Here is a 16,872-nt window from a genome sequence, read left to right on the forward strand (position 1 = left end):
TCCTGATGAAAAGACCAGATTTGAATAAAAAATTTGACCTTGGAATAAAAGAATCAAGAAGAGAAAGATGAAAGAGAAATAATTATAAGGGATTCAATTAGGTTAAATTGCTTACATTTCTATATGGGAAGATGAGACATGTATCTTCTAAGAATTTTACCATTATTAAGGCAGCAAAATGTATTCTACATAAATTGACTCATTATGGCAATCAGTCAATTATGTTGGGATGATCTTTAAAAAAAAAAAAAAAAAAAAGATGAATAGGTGAGAGAGGTGCCCTTAGGAGAAGGGAGAGAAAAAATGGGGAAAATTATCCCCCCTAAAAGAGGCACAAAAGGAAGTTTTAACAGTGATGTGAGGGGACAGGGTAGTGGGGGGAAAGTGGAAGGAGGTACAAAGCTTAAACCTTATCTGCATTTCAATTGTTTTAAATAGGGAAAATATACATATTTAATTGGTAATAAAAATATGCTACTCAGCAGGAAAATTGCAGAGATAATATGGTGATATATTTAGAGAACTCTAAATCAACTTAAAAATTAGTTGAAACAATCAACAATTTGAGCAGAGTTGCAGGATATAATATAGATTCACACAAATCATCAGTATTTCTTTAACTACTAACAAAACCGAGTAGGACAAGATTGGAAAAGAAATTCCATTTAAAATAATAGCAGATAATATAAAAAACTTGGAAGTCTATCTGCTAAAACCAATCTAAGGAAAATCTACATTTCATACAAATAAAGCATCTAAATAAAAAGAAATATTAATTGTCTGTGGGTAGGCCAAGTCAATGTTAATAAAAATGACAATTCTACTCAAGTTAATTAATTCAGTGCTATCCCAAACAAACTACCAAAGAATTATTTTATAGAGCTAGAAAAAAAAAATTATAAAATTCATCAGGAAGAACAAAAGATCAAGAATATCATGGAAATCAATGGGAAAATAAAAATAAAGGAAGGCACCCTAGCAGTTCCAGATTTTAAAATAATCATCAAAACAATCTAGGATAGGCCAAGAAATAGAGTGGTGGATCAATGGAATAGCTTAGGTACATAATGCACAGTATAAATGACCAATAATTTATTGTTTGTTGAACCCAGAGATCCAAGTTTTTGGAATATGAACTTACCATTTGACAAATATTGGAAGGCAGTTTGGCAGAAACTAGGCACAGACCAAGATCTCATATTGTATACCCCAACAAAGTCAAAATGGATATATGATTTAGATCAACTGTAAATGATTTAATTACTCTGATCAAGACAATGACTTAAGACAATTCAAAAGGACCCATGATGAAAAATGCTATCCATCTCCAGAGAGAGAACTCTGAAAGTAATAAAACATACTTTTCTTTTTGTCTTTCATTGTTTCATTTTGTTTGTTTCTTTTATAACAGCTACATTTTGCATGACTTCATATGTATAGATATCAGATTGCTTACATTCTCAAAGGGGGGGAGGACAGATAATTGTTAAAATATTTTTACATCTAATAGGGAAATATTTAATAAAATAAATAAAAACAATCCATTGTAGAATAGAGATAATAATACTTGTCTGTTGAGCAGGGGGGTTATAACAATCAGCTCTGTCTCTATATCAATCAATTAACAAGCTTTTTATTCCATTTCTACTATATACCATGTGTTGCTGAAATAAAGGCAAAAGTCCTCGAGGAAGTTATAATTGAGTCCAGGGCAGACAAATATGTGCTTATATAGGTATGCACAAAATAAATACAACATCATTTGGAAGAAAAGTACCAGCAGATGCAGGGGTTATCAGGAAAGACTTCAGGCAGAAATCTGGGATTGAGCTGAACCTTGATGGAAATATTAAGTTTCTGAGAGAGAGGTGAGGAGGGAGCACATTCCAGGGATGGGGACAGCCAATGCAAAAGCACAGAGACAGTAAAGGGAGTGCTGCTCATGAAAAAAATCAAGAAGGCAAGTTTGCTTGGCCTGTAGTGTGCGGGAATGTGTAAGCAAATTGGAAAGGTAGGTTGGAGTCCAATTGTGATGGGCTTTAAATGCCAAAGAGGGATTCTAGGAAACAGAGAATCATTGGGGCTTATTTATAGGGGAGTGAAATGGAAACTCTTGAGTTTCCCACATATGAAAGCAATACTAACAATAACAACAACAATTTATGTAGCTAAGTGATGCAATGGATAGAGCGCTGGGCTTAGAATCAAAAAGAATCAATTTTATGAGTTCAAATATGGCCTCAGACATTTACAAGCTGTACGATCCTGGGCAAGTTACTTAACCCTGTTTGCCTCAGTTTCCTCATCTGTAAAATGAGTTGGAGAATGAAATAGCAAACTACTCCACTATCTTTGTCAAGAAAAAAGGGGACATGACTGAACAACAAAAATATGACCTTAGGCCAATTGCTTAACTTCTTCAATCAGTTTCTTCATCAGTAAAAAGGGTATGCAAATAACCATGTTATTTAAAATCATTCTAGCAAGGTGCAGATATATAGGTAGACATAGAGAGACAGGTAAACAGATGGACAGATAGAAGATAATTAGACAGATAGGCACAGAGACAGATAAAGCAGTACTTTGATCTGTCTGATGCATATCACTCACTGTCTTCCACGAACCTGTCACTGATTCCCTGAACAATATCTCTCTCCAATGAGACAAGCACCATCACTACTTTGTCCATAACCTCCCTTCAGATTCCAAAGGAAACAGTTCTGGACCCTGAGTTCCCAGGAATAGGAATAACAATCACACAATCTATTCACACAGCCATAAAAGTAATTGCCTAAAGGCTATGTTTGATGATGTCATTCCCCTACTCAACCAACTCTAATGGCTCCCTTCTGATTCTGGAATCAAGTATTATTTCATCTGAATTCATCTTTTAAAATTTTTTTCTTTTTATACATTTTATAAAGCACACAATAATTAGCATAGCAATACATTATAAAAATTTACAAATAACTCATATTGAGGAACATGCAAAAATCTTTTTTACTGTAGGAAATATGTCATAACAAAAAGAAAACATTTAGTGATTGCAGCTCTAGGGCATGGAAAAAAGACCCTGGCTTCATGGAATGAATACTGGATTCAGAGTCAAAAGACCTCAGTGTGAATTCCAATTTGGCTATTGCTGCCTATCAGTCTTAAAGAAAGTTATTTAATTTCTTGGGCCTTGAGTTTCCTCTTTGTTAAAAAAAAAAAAGAGGGTAAAGTAGATGACCTTTGAATGTTCTCTTTCAGCTTCTCTAGATCTACGATTATTAGATCAAATGAAGTGGTATAAATTTCAGTTATATTCTTTTGTAGTAATAACACTATAGTATATTGAGGTTTTATTCCAGGGGGGCCAATGTCATGGATTCTCTGGTTCACTCTTCCTGACACCTAGTAATAATTTCTCTCCCATCCCTCAATCTATACTCTACCCTTGAATGATCTGAGCACACATTTGGTACCAAATTGACATAGGGCACCAAAACTGATAGCTGCAGCCCTAAAAATGGTGTATGAAGGAGAAAAGTGTGAATTAAAGCTGCAATGGAAAGTTAGGGACAGATCATGGAAGACCTTTAAATAAATGCTTTTTGATAGCAGACAATTGGAGAAAGAGCAGGAAGTAGTACTGAAGATATCTGAGCAGGGGAATGACATTCATTCATTTATTTAATATTTACTGAGCAATTTACAATATTTATTAGGCAAGGCACTGTTTTGGATGTTTGTGGATATCAAGTTCAGAGATTTTGTAGGAAGATTATTTTTTTGGCAGTGTGTAAAATTCAATGGAAAAGGCTGAGGTAGGCTGAAGAAGCAGAACTGAAGCAGAAGGACTAATTAAGAGATTATTGTTCAAGAGAGAGATAATGAGAGCCTAACCTTAATTCACAGATGGAGGAGCTGAGGCCCGGTGTGAATAAGTGATTTCCCCAGAGTCACACAAGCAGTGAAATGCCAGATTCACAATTTATGACTCCTAAGCTTGTTCTGGGCTACTACTATCAACTGTAGCCTTCTCACAACTTTAATGCTTTGTTTTAAATTGATTGAGATGTGATTTTATACTATATGTATACATTTACTTTGTTTTACTGTATAAGAATGATAGTACCTGAAAGGATCTTAAGGGACTTTCAGTACAAATCCTTGATTTTGAATAGACATTTTTTCCAAGGAAAAATAAAATACTTTTATATAAAAGAATTTAACAGAAGTAACTTCTCAAATAAAAGTCCTGGGACTTACCTCATCATGGCAAGTATTTTTGACTTCTCCCTTCTGTCTTCTATGTTGGAGAGTTAACAGCTTGTCCTGGAACTCTTAAGGGAATGAAAATATTTTTGTTGATCTTTAGGTCAGTCAGCAAGAAAAAATGAAATGTTTAGACCTTTCTCCATATGCTAAGTGTTTATTTTTAGGAACTGACTGTGCATTAGAATTTTCTATTTTGTTTCCAAGGCTTACATTTAGCAATGAAGTGAGCTAATAATGATAAAGGTAATATCCTTTAAATAATAATTTCTAGTGAAGCTTAACCTTATAAGATAGGTAGTGCCAATATTATGATTCCCAATTTTTGGAACTAGAAGCAGATAGAAGCTCAGAGATAATAACTTCTCCAGAGTCAAATAACTCACGGGAAGTTTGTCATATAAAACCTCAGCTAGATGGCCAAATATAGAACTATAAAATCCTGTTTCTTACATATGTAGGCTGTGTTAGCTTGGGCAAGACACTTAATCTCTCTCAGCCTCAGTTGTAAAATGTGGATAATACTAGCATCTACCTCCCAAGAGTTGTAAGGAGATAACATACATAAAGTTATTTTCATGTTTTAAAAATTCTATATACATATTGGCTATTTTTATTATTATCACTCTTTATGAAAAGATTTTTTTTAAATCTTTTGGGAAATGCAGAAAAGGAAAAAATATTTTATGATTAGAATTCTTTGAAATATTGACACATGGGGCTAGAATTGGAGTCAGAAGAACTGGATTTAAATCTTAGCTCTTTTACTTATTAGATGTGTGACTCTGAGATGTGCAACTCAGTTAATCTCTCTCAACCTTAGTTTTACCATCAGTAAAATACAGGGATTGAGCTAGATTATCTTTAAGGTTTCTTCAAATATGTATGATTTCTATGTGATATGAAGCTAAAGCATATTGGCTATTTAGAATACCATTTGAAGTTTACATTTTGTTATCTACGTGTGCATTAAAACCACTATCCACTAATTTTTAGGCCTGAGCAATTAGGATTCTGGACCTAATAGATCCCACAGCTACTGTTTTGTCAATGTGATTTTAGAGAGCTTAACATTATTGTAAAGGACTGTGGGTAGACCACATACTGTTAACCAAAGGAACTAATGTGTAGGTAAAATTTCTCCACCACCCGAAACCATGTTTTATTCAGAACAATAGGAATATTATACTATTTGCCATTATCAATTATCTATTAACACTTTTTCTCTTTCTCAAAACATCCCAACAATCTCTTCCCCACCCTTTTCCCGTCACCTGTCAAGATTTGGTGATTCCACTTTGTACATCTATTCTATCTTATCAACTTTGCAGACCTTCATTAACTTCCACCTTAGATACTTCCAACAATTTTAATCAACTAAAAGCTTTGACTTTTTTTTCTTTCAAAGCTTATAAAATTGTTTGGGCCACACAGTTAAAATGAGAAGCTGTTCCACACTATTCCTCTCTGCGCTGAAAACTTCTCCCCCTTATAGCTATAAGCCATAAAACTATGCCTTACTTAAGCTGGAAATTACTGTGTTTTGGGTTAATTCTTCAATGAATCTTAGCACTTTACATATAACACATAGTAAGCATTCAACAAATGTTGGATTAATGATAAAACAGTTTCAGCTAACAGCTATGTAGTAGCTTAATCTGCATCTTGTTACCCATCAAAGGATTATTAGTCTACTAAAATGAAGCAGATATAAAACAGCAGGATTTTAAAACAGAAATCATCTAAAGCAGGCTTGCAGACAAATGTTAATGTTGAGTAGTATCTGATGGTAGGCAACAATGTTTATACTTCCCGTGGGGCAAACAGCTTTTGTTTTCAAGAAGATGACACTGGTTGTCTCTGCTAGTGCCCCTCAGCTAGAAGACTTGCCCAGGTGGATCTGTGCAGCCATTCTCTCCCTGACATTACTTTTCCCTCTCTCCCCAGAAGCCTTAGCCTAGGGCAATTAATCAAAAGGAGTTTGGCAAATCTATGCCTTAAAATTTTCTGACAGAAATTTACATATAGAAATCTACATCTTAACACAATGAATGGCACACAGTAGGTGTTTAATAAATACTTGTTGATCTAAATATCAACAATCTGAATGTTATTTGTTAAAATAAATAAATCAATATTGTTTCTGTAATTTATCACACATTTTTAAGAATCTGAAAGTATAAAAATAGTTAAGTATTCTGACTCATATAAGCAACTGCGATTCCAAAAATTCAACTCCATATACTTGAAAACACAGGTTCTGTATCAATGACATCAGCAATAAAGCCAATAGGTCTTCTTTTACTGTAAAACACACATGGACATTATTCTCCAAGATAAGGATCACTCAAGTGGAAATAAGGAAGGCCCAGAGGGGTCCCCCCCAAAAAAAATTCAACTGGTACTTCTTTTGGTAGCTTTTGTTATGACTTGTAAATAAAATATCATTCTGACTAGAGACTACTTTTGTTTCCTTTGAATAAATATGCATACATATAATTGTTACTTAAGTAAGAAAAAAGTAAATATGTATTTTCCAATCATAGAATTCTTCCTCTGCATTTCCTCCAAGACAGAAAGATGCATTGCTTTGGGATCCAAGAAGACTTATGAAAATGATATGGCAAAAATTAAGCTTTAATATCTTTAGCTTGTTTCAAATCTGGAATTCAGTTTTGTCCTTAAGCCTACCCTCAGTTTAGGGTTAGTGTATTCTGGGCAATATAGCTAAAATACGGAGAATTTTATACTCAAAATCTGATTGGACAAACCTGAAACTGAAATGCACCTGACCTTGGTAAGATCATGAAAAAAAGAGGAAAATTAATTGTTAAAATTTTGTGATTTCAACACATTTTCTAACACGAGCTCACAACATATTGCCATGAAACAGGTTCAGAGACCAGCTTATTCAGAATATTTGTCTATCACTTACAATGTAGTTTCCACCTAGGACTATTTTTCTTGAGCACTGCAGCAGAGTAGAATACGGTCTCCAATCATTTTGTTAAGCTATCTCAACAACCCAAATTCAGATATTTAAAACATTTTTACTCTTTTAAATAATAATGATAATAAGTAAGTAAAGGAAGGTAGAGGAAAGTACTATTTTTGGTACTTTGTCCCAGGAATCTCATTTCCTCTTCAATGCAGTTACCTTTGATAAAGGCATTTGAATTCCTTAACATCAACTACAAAAAATCATTTTTTCCTTTGATTCCAGAACATGCTACTTTTTTCTCCCTCTCCCCTTGTGAATTTCCTAAACAAGAGAAAATATACATGCACATTGCATTTCGACGAGAGGGTATTGTGTTGTTTTCTTACCTAAAGAGTGCAGAGGATTGCAGTGTGGGTTAACTGCTCTATTTTCCTGATGAAAAGCGGTTATCTGATAAGGGAATGAGGCTCCTGCTTCTGCCTTGATGGAATCTGCTCATTTTGGCAAGATTAAACAGCGCGCAGAAATAATGTCTTCTAGCCTAGATTGATATGGCAGGGGGAGGTGTAGCGGGGGGGGGGGGGAAGCGCCGCCCCGCAACGTGAGATATTCTTAAAGGAAACAGTAACAGAACTGCAATCTCTTCCCTTTCCTCGGAATACCACTTCCTGTTAGGGGAGCCAGAAGTACCCAAGAAGCTCTGTTTTGTAGTTTTTAGCTCACCTCAAAAGCTTATCCTTCCCTTAAGCTTTGATCAAGTTGACTCTTACCCGAGGAAACAACTTTTAAGCATTTACGGGGTTTATCTCCTGACCTAGCTGTGCATTCCACATCCCCACCCCACCCCCCTTCCCTAAAGCTGATTGCTTCTTCTTCTTCTTTTTAAATTATTATAGCTTTTTATTTACAAGATATATGTATAGGTAATTTTTCAGCATTGTCAGTTGCAAATACTTTTGTTCCAACTCTTTTCCTCCTTCCCCCTACCCCTTCCCTCAGATGACAGGTTGACCAATACATGTTAAATATGTTAAAGTATAAGTTAAATATAATATATGTATACATGTCCAAACAGTTATTTTGTTGTACAAAAAGAGTCGGACTTTGAAATAGTGTACAATTAGCCTGTGAAGGAAATCAAATATGCAGGCAGACAAAAATAGAGGGATTGGGAATTCTATATAGTGGTTCATAGTCATCTCCCAGAATTCTTTCCCTGGATGGAGCTGGTTTAGTTCATTACTGCTCTATTGGAATTGATTTGGTTCATCTCATTGTTGAAAAGGGTTAGGGTTAGGGTTAGAGTTGATCCTCATACAGTATTGTTGTTGAAGTATATAATGATCTTCTGGTCCTGCTCATTTCACTCAGCATCAATTCATGTAAGTCACTCCAGACCTTTTTGAAATCATCCTGCTGGTCATTTCTTACAGAACAATAATATTCCATAACATTCATATACCACAATTTATTCAGCCATTCTCCAATTGATGGGCATCCACTCAGTTTCCAGTTTCTAGCCACTACAAAAAGGGCTGCCACAAACATTCTTGCACATACAGGTCCCTTTCCCTTCTTTAAAATCTCTTTGGGATATAAGCCCAGTAGTAACACTGCTGGGTCAAAGGGTATGCACAGTTTGATATCTTTTTGAGCATAGTTCCAAACTGCTCTCCAGAATGGCTGGATGTATTCACAGTTCCACCAACAATGTATCAACAATGTCCCTATTTTCCCACATCCCCTCCAACATTCTGCATTATCTTTCCCTATCATTTTAGTCATTCTGATAGGTGTGTAGTGGTATCTCAGAGTTGTCTTAATTTGCATTTCTCTGATTAATAATGACTTGGAGCATCTTTTCATATGGCTAGAAATAGTTTCAATTTCTTCATCTGAGAATTGTCTGTTCATATCCTTTGACCATTTATCAATTAGAGAATGGCTTGATTTCTTATAAAGTAGAGTCAATTCTCTATATATTTTGGAAATGAGGCCTTTATCAGAACCTTTGACTGTAAAAATGTTTTCCCAATTTATTGCTTCCCTTCTTATCTTGCCTGCATTAGTTTTGTTTGTATAAAAACTTTTCAATTTGATATAATCAAATTTTTCTATTTTGTGATCAATAATGATCTCTAGTTCTTCTTTAGTCATAAATTCCTTCCTCTCCCACAGGTCTGAGAGGTAAACTATCCTATGTTCCTCTAATTTATTTATAATCTCATTCTTTATGCCTAGGTCATGAACCTATTTTGACCTTATCTTGGTGTAAGGTGTTAAGTGTGGGTCAATGCCTAGTTTCTGCCATACTAATTTCCAATTTTCCCAGCAATTTTTGTCAAACAGTGAGTTCTTATCCCAAAAGCTGGGACAATGATTGCTTCTAACCAGTATTAAATACTCCCTGGAATGTTTCAATTAATTGAAGGAGGCAATGGTAAACAGAGAATTGGGCCACAGTAACGATCTCCAGCAATTTATTTAGCTTTTCAAGTCTGATTTTACAGAGAGATGATGTCCTCCAAATGCATAAATCCGCAAGATAATTCCCTCAAAAAATTTTTTTCTCAATACTGGTGGCGGAATTGTGCAAATGATGATTATTTATCTATGGCACCATCATTTTAAGAGACTGAGCTTCACTTAAATTAAAAATAATGGCCAGGAAGCATGAATATATGCACATACACACACATATGCATTGATTCGTTCACTCAATAAGCGTTTATTAAGCATCCTCTGCTTACTAGGCACTCTACAAGTGTCGAAGAGATATAAATACAAAAAAAGGAAAACCAAAAACCTAATCCAAGTTCTTCTTCCCTAAAGGACTATACATCATACAAGATAATTTGAGGAGAGAGTATTAGTAACTATGGAGGATCAAGACAACTTCCCCTTAGGAGATAACTCCTAATCTAACCTTTGACAGTCTGGGTAAAGAAAATCTTTCCTGGCTGGTGTTGGGAAACAGGTAGGTGAGTTTGGATGGAACAGAGAGTGTATTGAAAGAGTGAAGAATTTTCTCTTTTTGGAGCAGAAGCAGCCCCAAGTTTCTACTCAGGGGTGGTGGTGCAAAATGGAGGAGGAGGGAAAGGGGGGGAAAAGAAAGAGAAGGGCAATTTGCTGTTGACCAGATTCTAAACATTAAAATAATCCATTCAGTGAACTGAACCAAAAGTATTAAATCATCTCAGTAAAGTTACCTGATGGGAATGTGGCAGATATTTAGATGGAGACTTTTTTTTTTAATTATGGGTAGCCCAATAAAACTATGACAAGTATAACTGATTATTTTGCTATGTGAGAGGGTTGGTATAAGACTGTCTGAATGCCTATTATATTTAAATAGATAAAAGAAAAAGGGAAGAGAATGGAACAAGAAAACGAGGTGCAGGGAAATCCAGAAATTTACCAGTATAATAATAAAGGTCACCCAGCCATTGTAAGAGAGCTGGTCTTCCCATGGCTGTTATAATCTTTAAGGAACAAATCTCAGGCTTGCAAAGGGCAATAATGGATATCTGGTTGAAGGGAAAGTCTCTTATTTCATCTATTGAAGATGACTTGAAGGTGACCAGGAATAAAAACTTTTAATAAACATTTTTAGGAAAGGGGGGAGGGGAGATAAATTTGGTCTAAAGGAATAAAAATCTACACTTGATCTTTAAACTTTAAACTTTTAACTTTTTAACTTTAAAGATCTACACTTGAATTTGAATTCGACTGGTGCGTGACAATGTAATTATTATTGTTGTTTTTACATGCAGGATCTTTGGACTTGCCCCCTAACCTCTTTTGGCCTCAGTTTCTTCATCGTAAAAATCCATGTGCAACATACTTCCTTCATTAGAATATAAGTATCTAGAAGGGAGGGATCATTTCCCTTTTACTTGTTGATTGATGAAAGATTTAGAATTGATTGCCTTTTAGGTACCTTCAAATTCCAAATCTATGATCTTGTTGGTGAGGCACTGTGGACTTCCATTTTAAATAAGATAACGTGTAAAATGTTTTATAATATTATAATATATATATATTTTATAATATGTTTTTTTCGTGTAAAATGTTTTAAAAGGGACTGGATAAATATTGGCTATTACCATTTTCTCATCTGTAAAACGCATGAGCTGTACTAGATGGTTTCCTAGAAAGTCAAATAAAACTATATAGGAAAAGTCTAAATGCTAGCTATCAGCATGATCCGTAATGATCTCCAATTCTAAACCCTGCCAATTCAGCGAACTCTCTATGTATGTGTAGGGCGGGAAGGGGCAACATATTTAATTCCAAGAAGCCAACTTTAATCAATCAATAATGTATTCTCTTCCACCTCTACTCCAAGGCAGTTTGCAACCGCATGATCTTCTTTGGGGCCCCAGGGACTCAGCGGCTAGAGGGCCAGGGGAGAAGTCAGAAAGTGCCAATGCAGCCTCTGACACTAGCTGTGTAGCCCGGGGCAATTTTTCCTCCGAATAATGAAGGAAAATGATAGTATCTATTTCCCAGGGTTTGGGGTAGGATAAAACGATACAATATTTGTGAAGCGCTCGGGAAAACCTTAAAGCGCTGCACGATGCTAGCTATGATTGTCATCATTATTTAATCTTCTCGGAGCCTATTAGAATGTATGGGAAGGTCTCTCCACCCCAGAGCCGCGCCCCCTCCATCCCGCTGGAGCGCAGACCTCAGCTTTCCCGCGGGGCCCAAGCCCCGCCCCGCCGCCTCCGCCCCCCCTCCCGGCTCAGGCCCCGCCCCCTACGGCGCAGGGCCGGGGCAGCTCCGGCTCCTCCACCCCCCGCCCCTCTCTTTTCTGTCCCAGGGCGCAGACGCGCGGCGGGCCGGGCCGGAAGTCGCCGTGTCCCGGCGGGTGTGAGTGTGAGGGGATCGCGGAGAGGTCCCAGCTGGTGTGGTGGCCGCCGCCTCAGCCGGGGAGGAAGGGAGCGGGGAGCGAGCCCGCCGCCCGGCGCCAAGATGCTGCCCCTCTCCATCAAAGACGATGAATACAAGCCCCCCAAGTTCAACCTGGTCCGCAAGATCTCGGGCTGGTTCAGGTGAGGGGGAGAAGGGGCAGCGGCGGGAGGAGAAAAGGGTCCGGCTCTCCATCCCCGTCGGGCTCGGGCCGGCCTCCCTGGGCTGCACGGGGCCCTCCTCGAGCGCCGGCTTCCCGCGCCAGCCCTCTGAGGCGATCTCCGCTCTGTGTCTGTGCCTCCTCCAGGTCCATCCTGTCGGACAAGACCTCCCGGAACCTGTTTCTGTTCCTGTGCCTGAACCTCTCCTTCGCCTTCGTGGAGCTGCTCTACGGCATCTGGAGCAACTGGTAACCGGCCTCGGCAGGGCTGGGCTGGGCCGGGCTGGGAGGGCGGCCGGGGCGGGGCGAGCGCCCACTGTGCCACGTCGCGCCTCGCCTCCGGCCGCCGCCGCCGCGCTCCTTCCCTGCCTGCTTCCCGGTCCCCGCGGCGGGCTCTCCCGGCTGCCTCTGCCACCGAGCGGGCCCGCCCCCTCCTCTCCCGTCGGAGGGACAGTGTCGTCCCTTCCGCCCGGAGCTCTGCCCACGGCCTTTCCCACCCATCCTTGCCCGTTTTCCGAGGGGGGCGGCTAGGTTAGAGGGGAGGAAGGAAGAGCGATGACTCCTTCCTCCCTATCCAGTCCTAGACTGGACCCCATGCGTTTAGAACTCAGTAAGGGATACTATTGAGCTTACACCTCTGCCTGCTTTTAGGAATGAAAATGTGGAAGGGAGCGTACAAAGGATGTGTCTGACAGACAGACAAGTCGTCGTCTTTTTCTCTTGCGTTTTGTATATGTTTTGTTTAGCCAAGCCGTGGAGGGTTTATTGTGACATGATTGTTCTCCCAGGTGATCAGGGATGAGTTGTGTATTTTTTTTCTTCTAAGTCTTCAGAATCAGGCTTGCATTTTTAGCTGTTTAACTCAGTTGAGGTTGTGCTTCTGTGGGGGGAAGTAGTTTTGGACCCTTGGGAAGAAGTCGTGTCTTCACTGGAAGATACCTATACACAGGGTCTTTCTCCTTCGGGACAAAAGGATTGAATGACTTCAAGTTCTTTTGAGTTGTCAAAACCTAAAACAGACTAGGTGACTGTCAATTGATCTTTATGTTTCATTTCCCCTTCATTAAATACATCTTGGCTGCTGTTATTGAAGCTGTTGTTGATAACTTTTAAGATTGAGAAATTACTGGTGCTTGCTAATATGAAATGTACACAGTTCTTCAGGAAAAAATCAGGCCTGACAAGGATCTCTTTCAGGAACTGAAATTATCAGTTGAAAGGTCAAAATTTTAACATGCTATATTTTCTATAAGTACTTTTTTGCTTGTACTTGTCATTTTTCATGCCTTATCTTAAAATCATTATGCTTTAGTAATCCTTCATTACAAATGCATGAAGATTTTTTTTTCTTTTTAATATGTCATACCAATATATGCTGTCAGACAACTTTTACAATCTTGTATATGCATGTTGGCTAATATTGCAAAAGCTTTTTAATGTAGCTTTCATAATTATATCATTTCACAAATCTGAATTGAAATGATTTCTTCAAGAGAATGCCCGAGTTGAGCTTGTTGTTCACTTGTGTCCTACTCTTCACAATCCCATTTAAAATTTTCTTTGCAAAGACACCAGAATGGTTTTTGGTTTTCTTCTCTACTTCATTTTACAGATGAGGAACTGAGGCAAACTGGGTAAAGTGACTTGTGCAGTGTCACATAGCTAGAAAGTAGCTGAGGATGAATTTGGATTCAGGGAGGTGATTCTTCCTGATTCCAAGCCTAGCACTCTTATCCATTTTGCCATCTAACTGCTTCACTGATTCTGCTGATGGCCTCCAGTCACCCAGGTTTAAATCTTGGAATCGTCCTCAACTTTTCTTTCTTTCTCAATACTCATATTCAGTTAGTTGACATGTCTTAGTGATTCTACTCCCTCACTTCTCACATCCATTCTCTTTTCCTCCATAATCTCTACTTTAATTCATATCCTCATTACCCTTTATATGAACTATGGAAATGTTTTCCTATTTGAGCTTTTTGTTTGTAGTCTTATCTCTTTCTAATCCATCTCCCCATTTAACTTTCAAATCAGTATCACTAAAATAGACTCAGAAAATTGCAATGGGGCAATGAACTAGATGGTACAGTGAATAGAGCACCGATCCTGACCCGAGTTCAAATGCGGACTTAGACACTTAACACAACACTTCCTAGTTTTGTGATCTAGGGCCCCATTTGCCTTGCCCTTTCCCCCCTCAATGAAAGAAAATTATAATAGCTCCATATTGTCTTTAGGATAAAATACAAAATCCTCAGCATGACATTTAAAGTCCTCCACAATCTGGCACTTTCCATTCTCAGTTCATAGTGTTCCTCTTCCATTACATTCCAGTCAAACTGGTCTGCTCAATGTTCCTGGACTGACTGCCCATGTTCCATCCTACCACTTTCGCTTTATTCCTCATGGCTTAAATGCATTCTATCTACATCTTATTTCAAAGCATAGCTCGAGGGACACATCTTATCAAAGGATTTCCTGATTGGCTCAGTCTCTAGCAGACTCTAGCACTCTCTCACTCTGTTGAAATTACTTTGTATTACTTTGTGTAGTACTTTGTAAATACTTTCTCTACAGGTTTACATATTCTTTGTTTTCTCCCTTCTGCCCCTCTTCCCTCCCCCCCAAGATCTTTGAAAGCAGATACTATTTTGTTGTCTTTCTATCTCTTGTACATGCTAGACTCATAACAGGCTTATTGAATTGTAGGACATTTCTTATAGAACTTTGGATGTTTTTCTTGATTGTACTGTATTGTTATATGATTTTCTGCTGCAGTATGGTATAGTGGAAGGAACACTAGATTAGCAAAGGACTAGAGTTTGAATTCTACCTTTATTGTTTTTACTTATATTATCCTAAGCAAATCAAAGTCACTTAATCTTTCTGTTTCTCAGTTTCCTAATCTGAAAGTTATGGCTAATAATATTTTTGTAGGATGGATAAGATCTGATGTCAGAGGCCAGAAGACTTTGAAGTCCCAACTGATTCTTGCTTGGCTGTGATTATGGAGCAAGCCTTTTAAAGTCTCCTTGTCCCCAGGCAGTTCTCCCAGACTCCCAATTGCTGAGCACCTGCCTAGAACAAAGGCATTTTCCTTACTTTATGCCAATAAAATTACAACTCAGTAGAACAAACAAATCCAAAATACTACTTGGACTAACTACTTCACTGAGGTGTAGTGTGGAAAGAAATTTCAAACTTTAAAATGCTATATAGAAATGGATTGTTATTGCTGTTAGAGAAACACAAAACTCTACGTAGCAACAGCTTTTGTGTAGGGGGAAAATATTGAATTTGGAGCATAAACAAGATTTGATTGTTAAAAGGCTTGAAGTTCATGCTTTTGGAGGATTTGTTGAAAAAACTGGTAATGTTTAGCCTGGGGAATAGAATGGTCAAGGAGGAAATGATTGCTATATTTAAACTTTTGAAGAGTTGCCCCATATTAGAAGGATTACATTTTGTTCATTTTGACTTCAGAGGACAGAATTAAAAATACCGGAAAGAAGGTTCAAAGAGGACAGTTTAGGCTTGATGTAAATAACAATTTTGTAACAATTACAGTCATGTAATAAGATCAGGAAGTGGTGTGTCCCCCTTCTTCTGTGTCTTACCCCCATTAGAAGCCTTCCAGCAAAGGCAGAGTGATAACTTATTAGGTGTATTGTTGGAGGGATATGATTTTAAGATATGAGTTAAGCTAGATTGCTGAGGTCAAGGAGTGAACCAGTAAATAAACATTGGTCAACTTTCTGCTATGTGCTAGGCACGCTACTAAGCACTGGAGATATAAAATGAGGCAATTGCTAAGACCCTATCCTTAAGATCACAATCTAATGAGAGAAACAACTAACAAGTAAATGAATGCAAATAAGCTCTCTGTAGCCTAAATAGAAAAAGAATCAGAGAGGGAAACCATCAGAATTAAGAGGGCTTTGGAAAGGCTTCCTTTAGAAGATGGGATTTTAGTTGGCACTTAAAGGGTGCCAATGAGGTCAGTAAGCAGAGAGGAGGAAGGAGAGCATTCCAGGCATGAGGGACAGGTATTTATTTGTGGAACAGCCAGGAGATCAATGTTATTGTGATCAACCCTGAAATTCTGTAATTTTAATTTGAGTTCTGACACCGATGATATTACTTTGGACAAGCCTTATTTTCTTTGTCTATAAATTGGGGTTTTTAATCCTTGCCTCATATATTTTATCAGGTTCTGAGTATTTCATTGAAATAATAAATGAAACAAATAAACAAACAAAAAGTTTATTAAGTACTTGCCGTGCACCAAATACTGTGATAAGCACTGAGGATAAAAATAGAAAAAATAAAGCCTTTATCCTCAAAGAAGTCATATTCTGATGGGGAAGACAACACATGGGTGATAGGGGTGACTAGAGAGGGATGTTTTAGCTTGGAACTCACATGGTTGTAGATGAAGATATAGAACATTGAATGATATGGCTTTTTCTGAAGCTGGCAGGGTTCCCAAGGCTAGTGGTAAAAATTGGGGAGGTGATTGGGAATACTGTGACATGGCATGAAGATGTCTAGAGAAGCAACATGGTAGCTCTGGACTGATCTGTTTTAAAGAGCTCAT

The 16,872-nt window shown here is 37.9% G+C and overlaps 2 protein-coding genes across 2 annotated transcripts in view; one reads left to right on the forward strand and one right to left on the reverse strand.

Moving 5' to 3' along the window:
* Positions 1-7,819, reverse strand: part of EXTL2 (exostosin like glycosyltransferase 2) — a 28,441-nt gene extending 20,622 nt beyond the window's left edge. Inside the window, exons 1-2 of the mRNA XM_003769694.4 lie at positions 7,588-7,819; positions 4,255-4,328 (exon numbers count right to left, since the gene is read on the reverse strand). Coding sequence (XP_003769742.1) covers positions 4,255-4,262 — 8 coding nt within the window. The 5' untranslated portion in view covers positions 4,263-4,328; positions 7,588-7,819. The remainder of the gene's footprint in view (positions 1-4,254; positions 4,329-7,587) is intronic.
* A 4,166-nt stretch (positions 7,820-11,985) lies between these two features.
* SLC30A7 (solute carrier family 30 member 7) overlaps positions 11,986-16,872 on the forward strand; it is a 74,913-nt gene continuing 70,026 nt past the window's right edge. The window contains exons 1-2 of the mRNA XM_031967167.1: positions 11,986-12,258; positions 12,423-12,524. Of these exons, the coding sequence (XP_031823027.1) occupies positions 12,179-12,258; positions 12,423-12,524 (182 nt within the window). The 5' untranslated portion in view covers positions 11,986-12,178. The remainder of the gene's footprint in view (positions 12,259-12,422; positions 12,525-16,872) is intronic.

Source organism: Sarcophilus harrisii, chromosome 4, assembly GCF_902635505.1.
Source record: "Sarcophilus harrisii chromosome 4, mSarHar1.11, whole genome shotgun sequence".
Taxonomy (NCBI): Eukaryota; Metazoa; Chordata; class Mammalia; order Dasyuromorphia; family Dasyuridae; genus Sarcophilus; species Sarcophilus harrisii.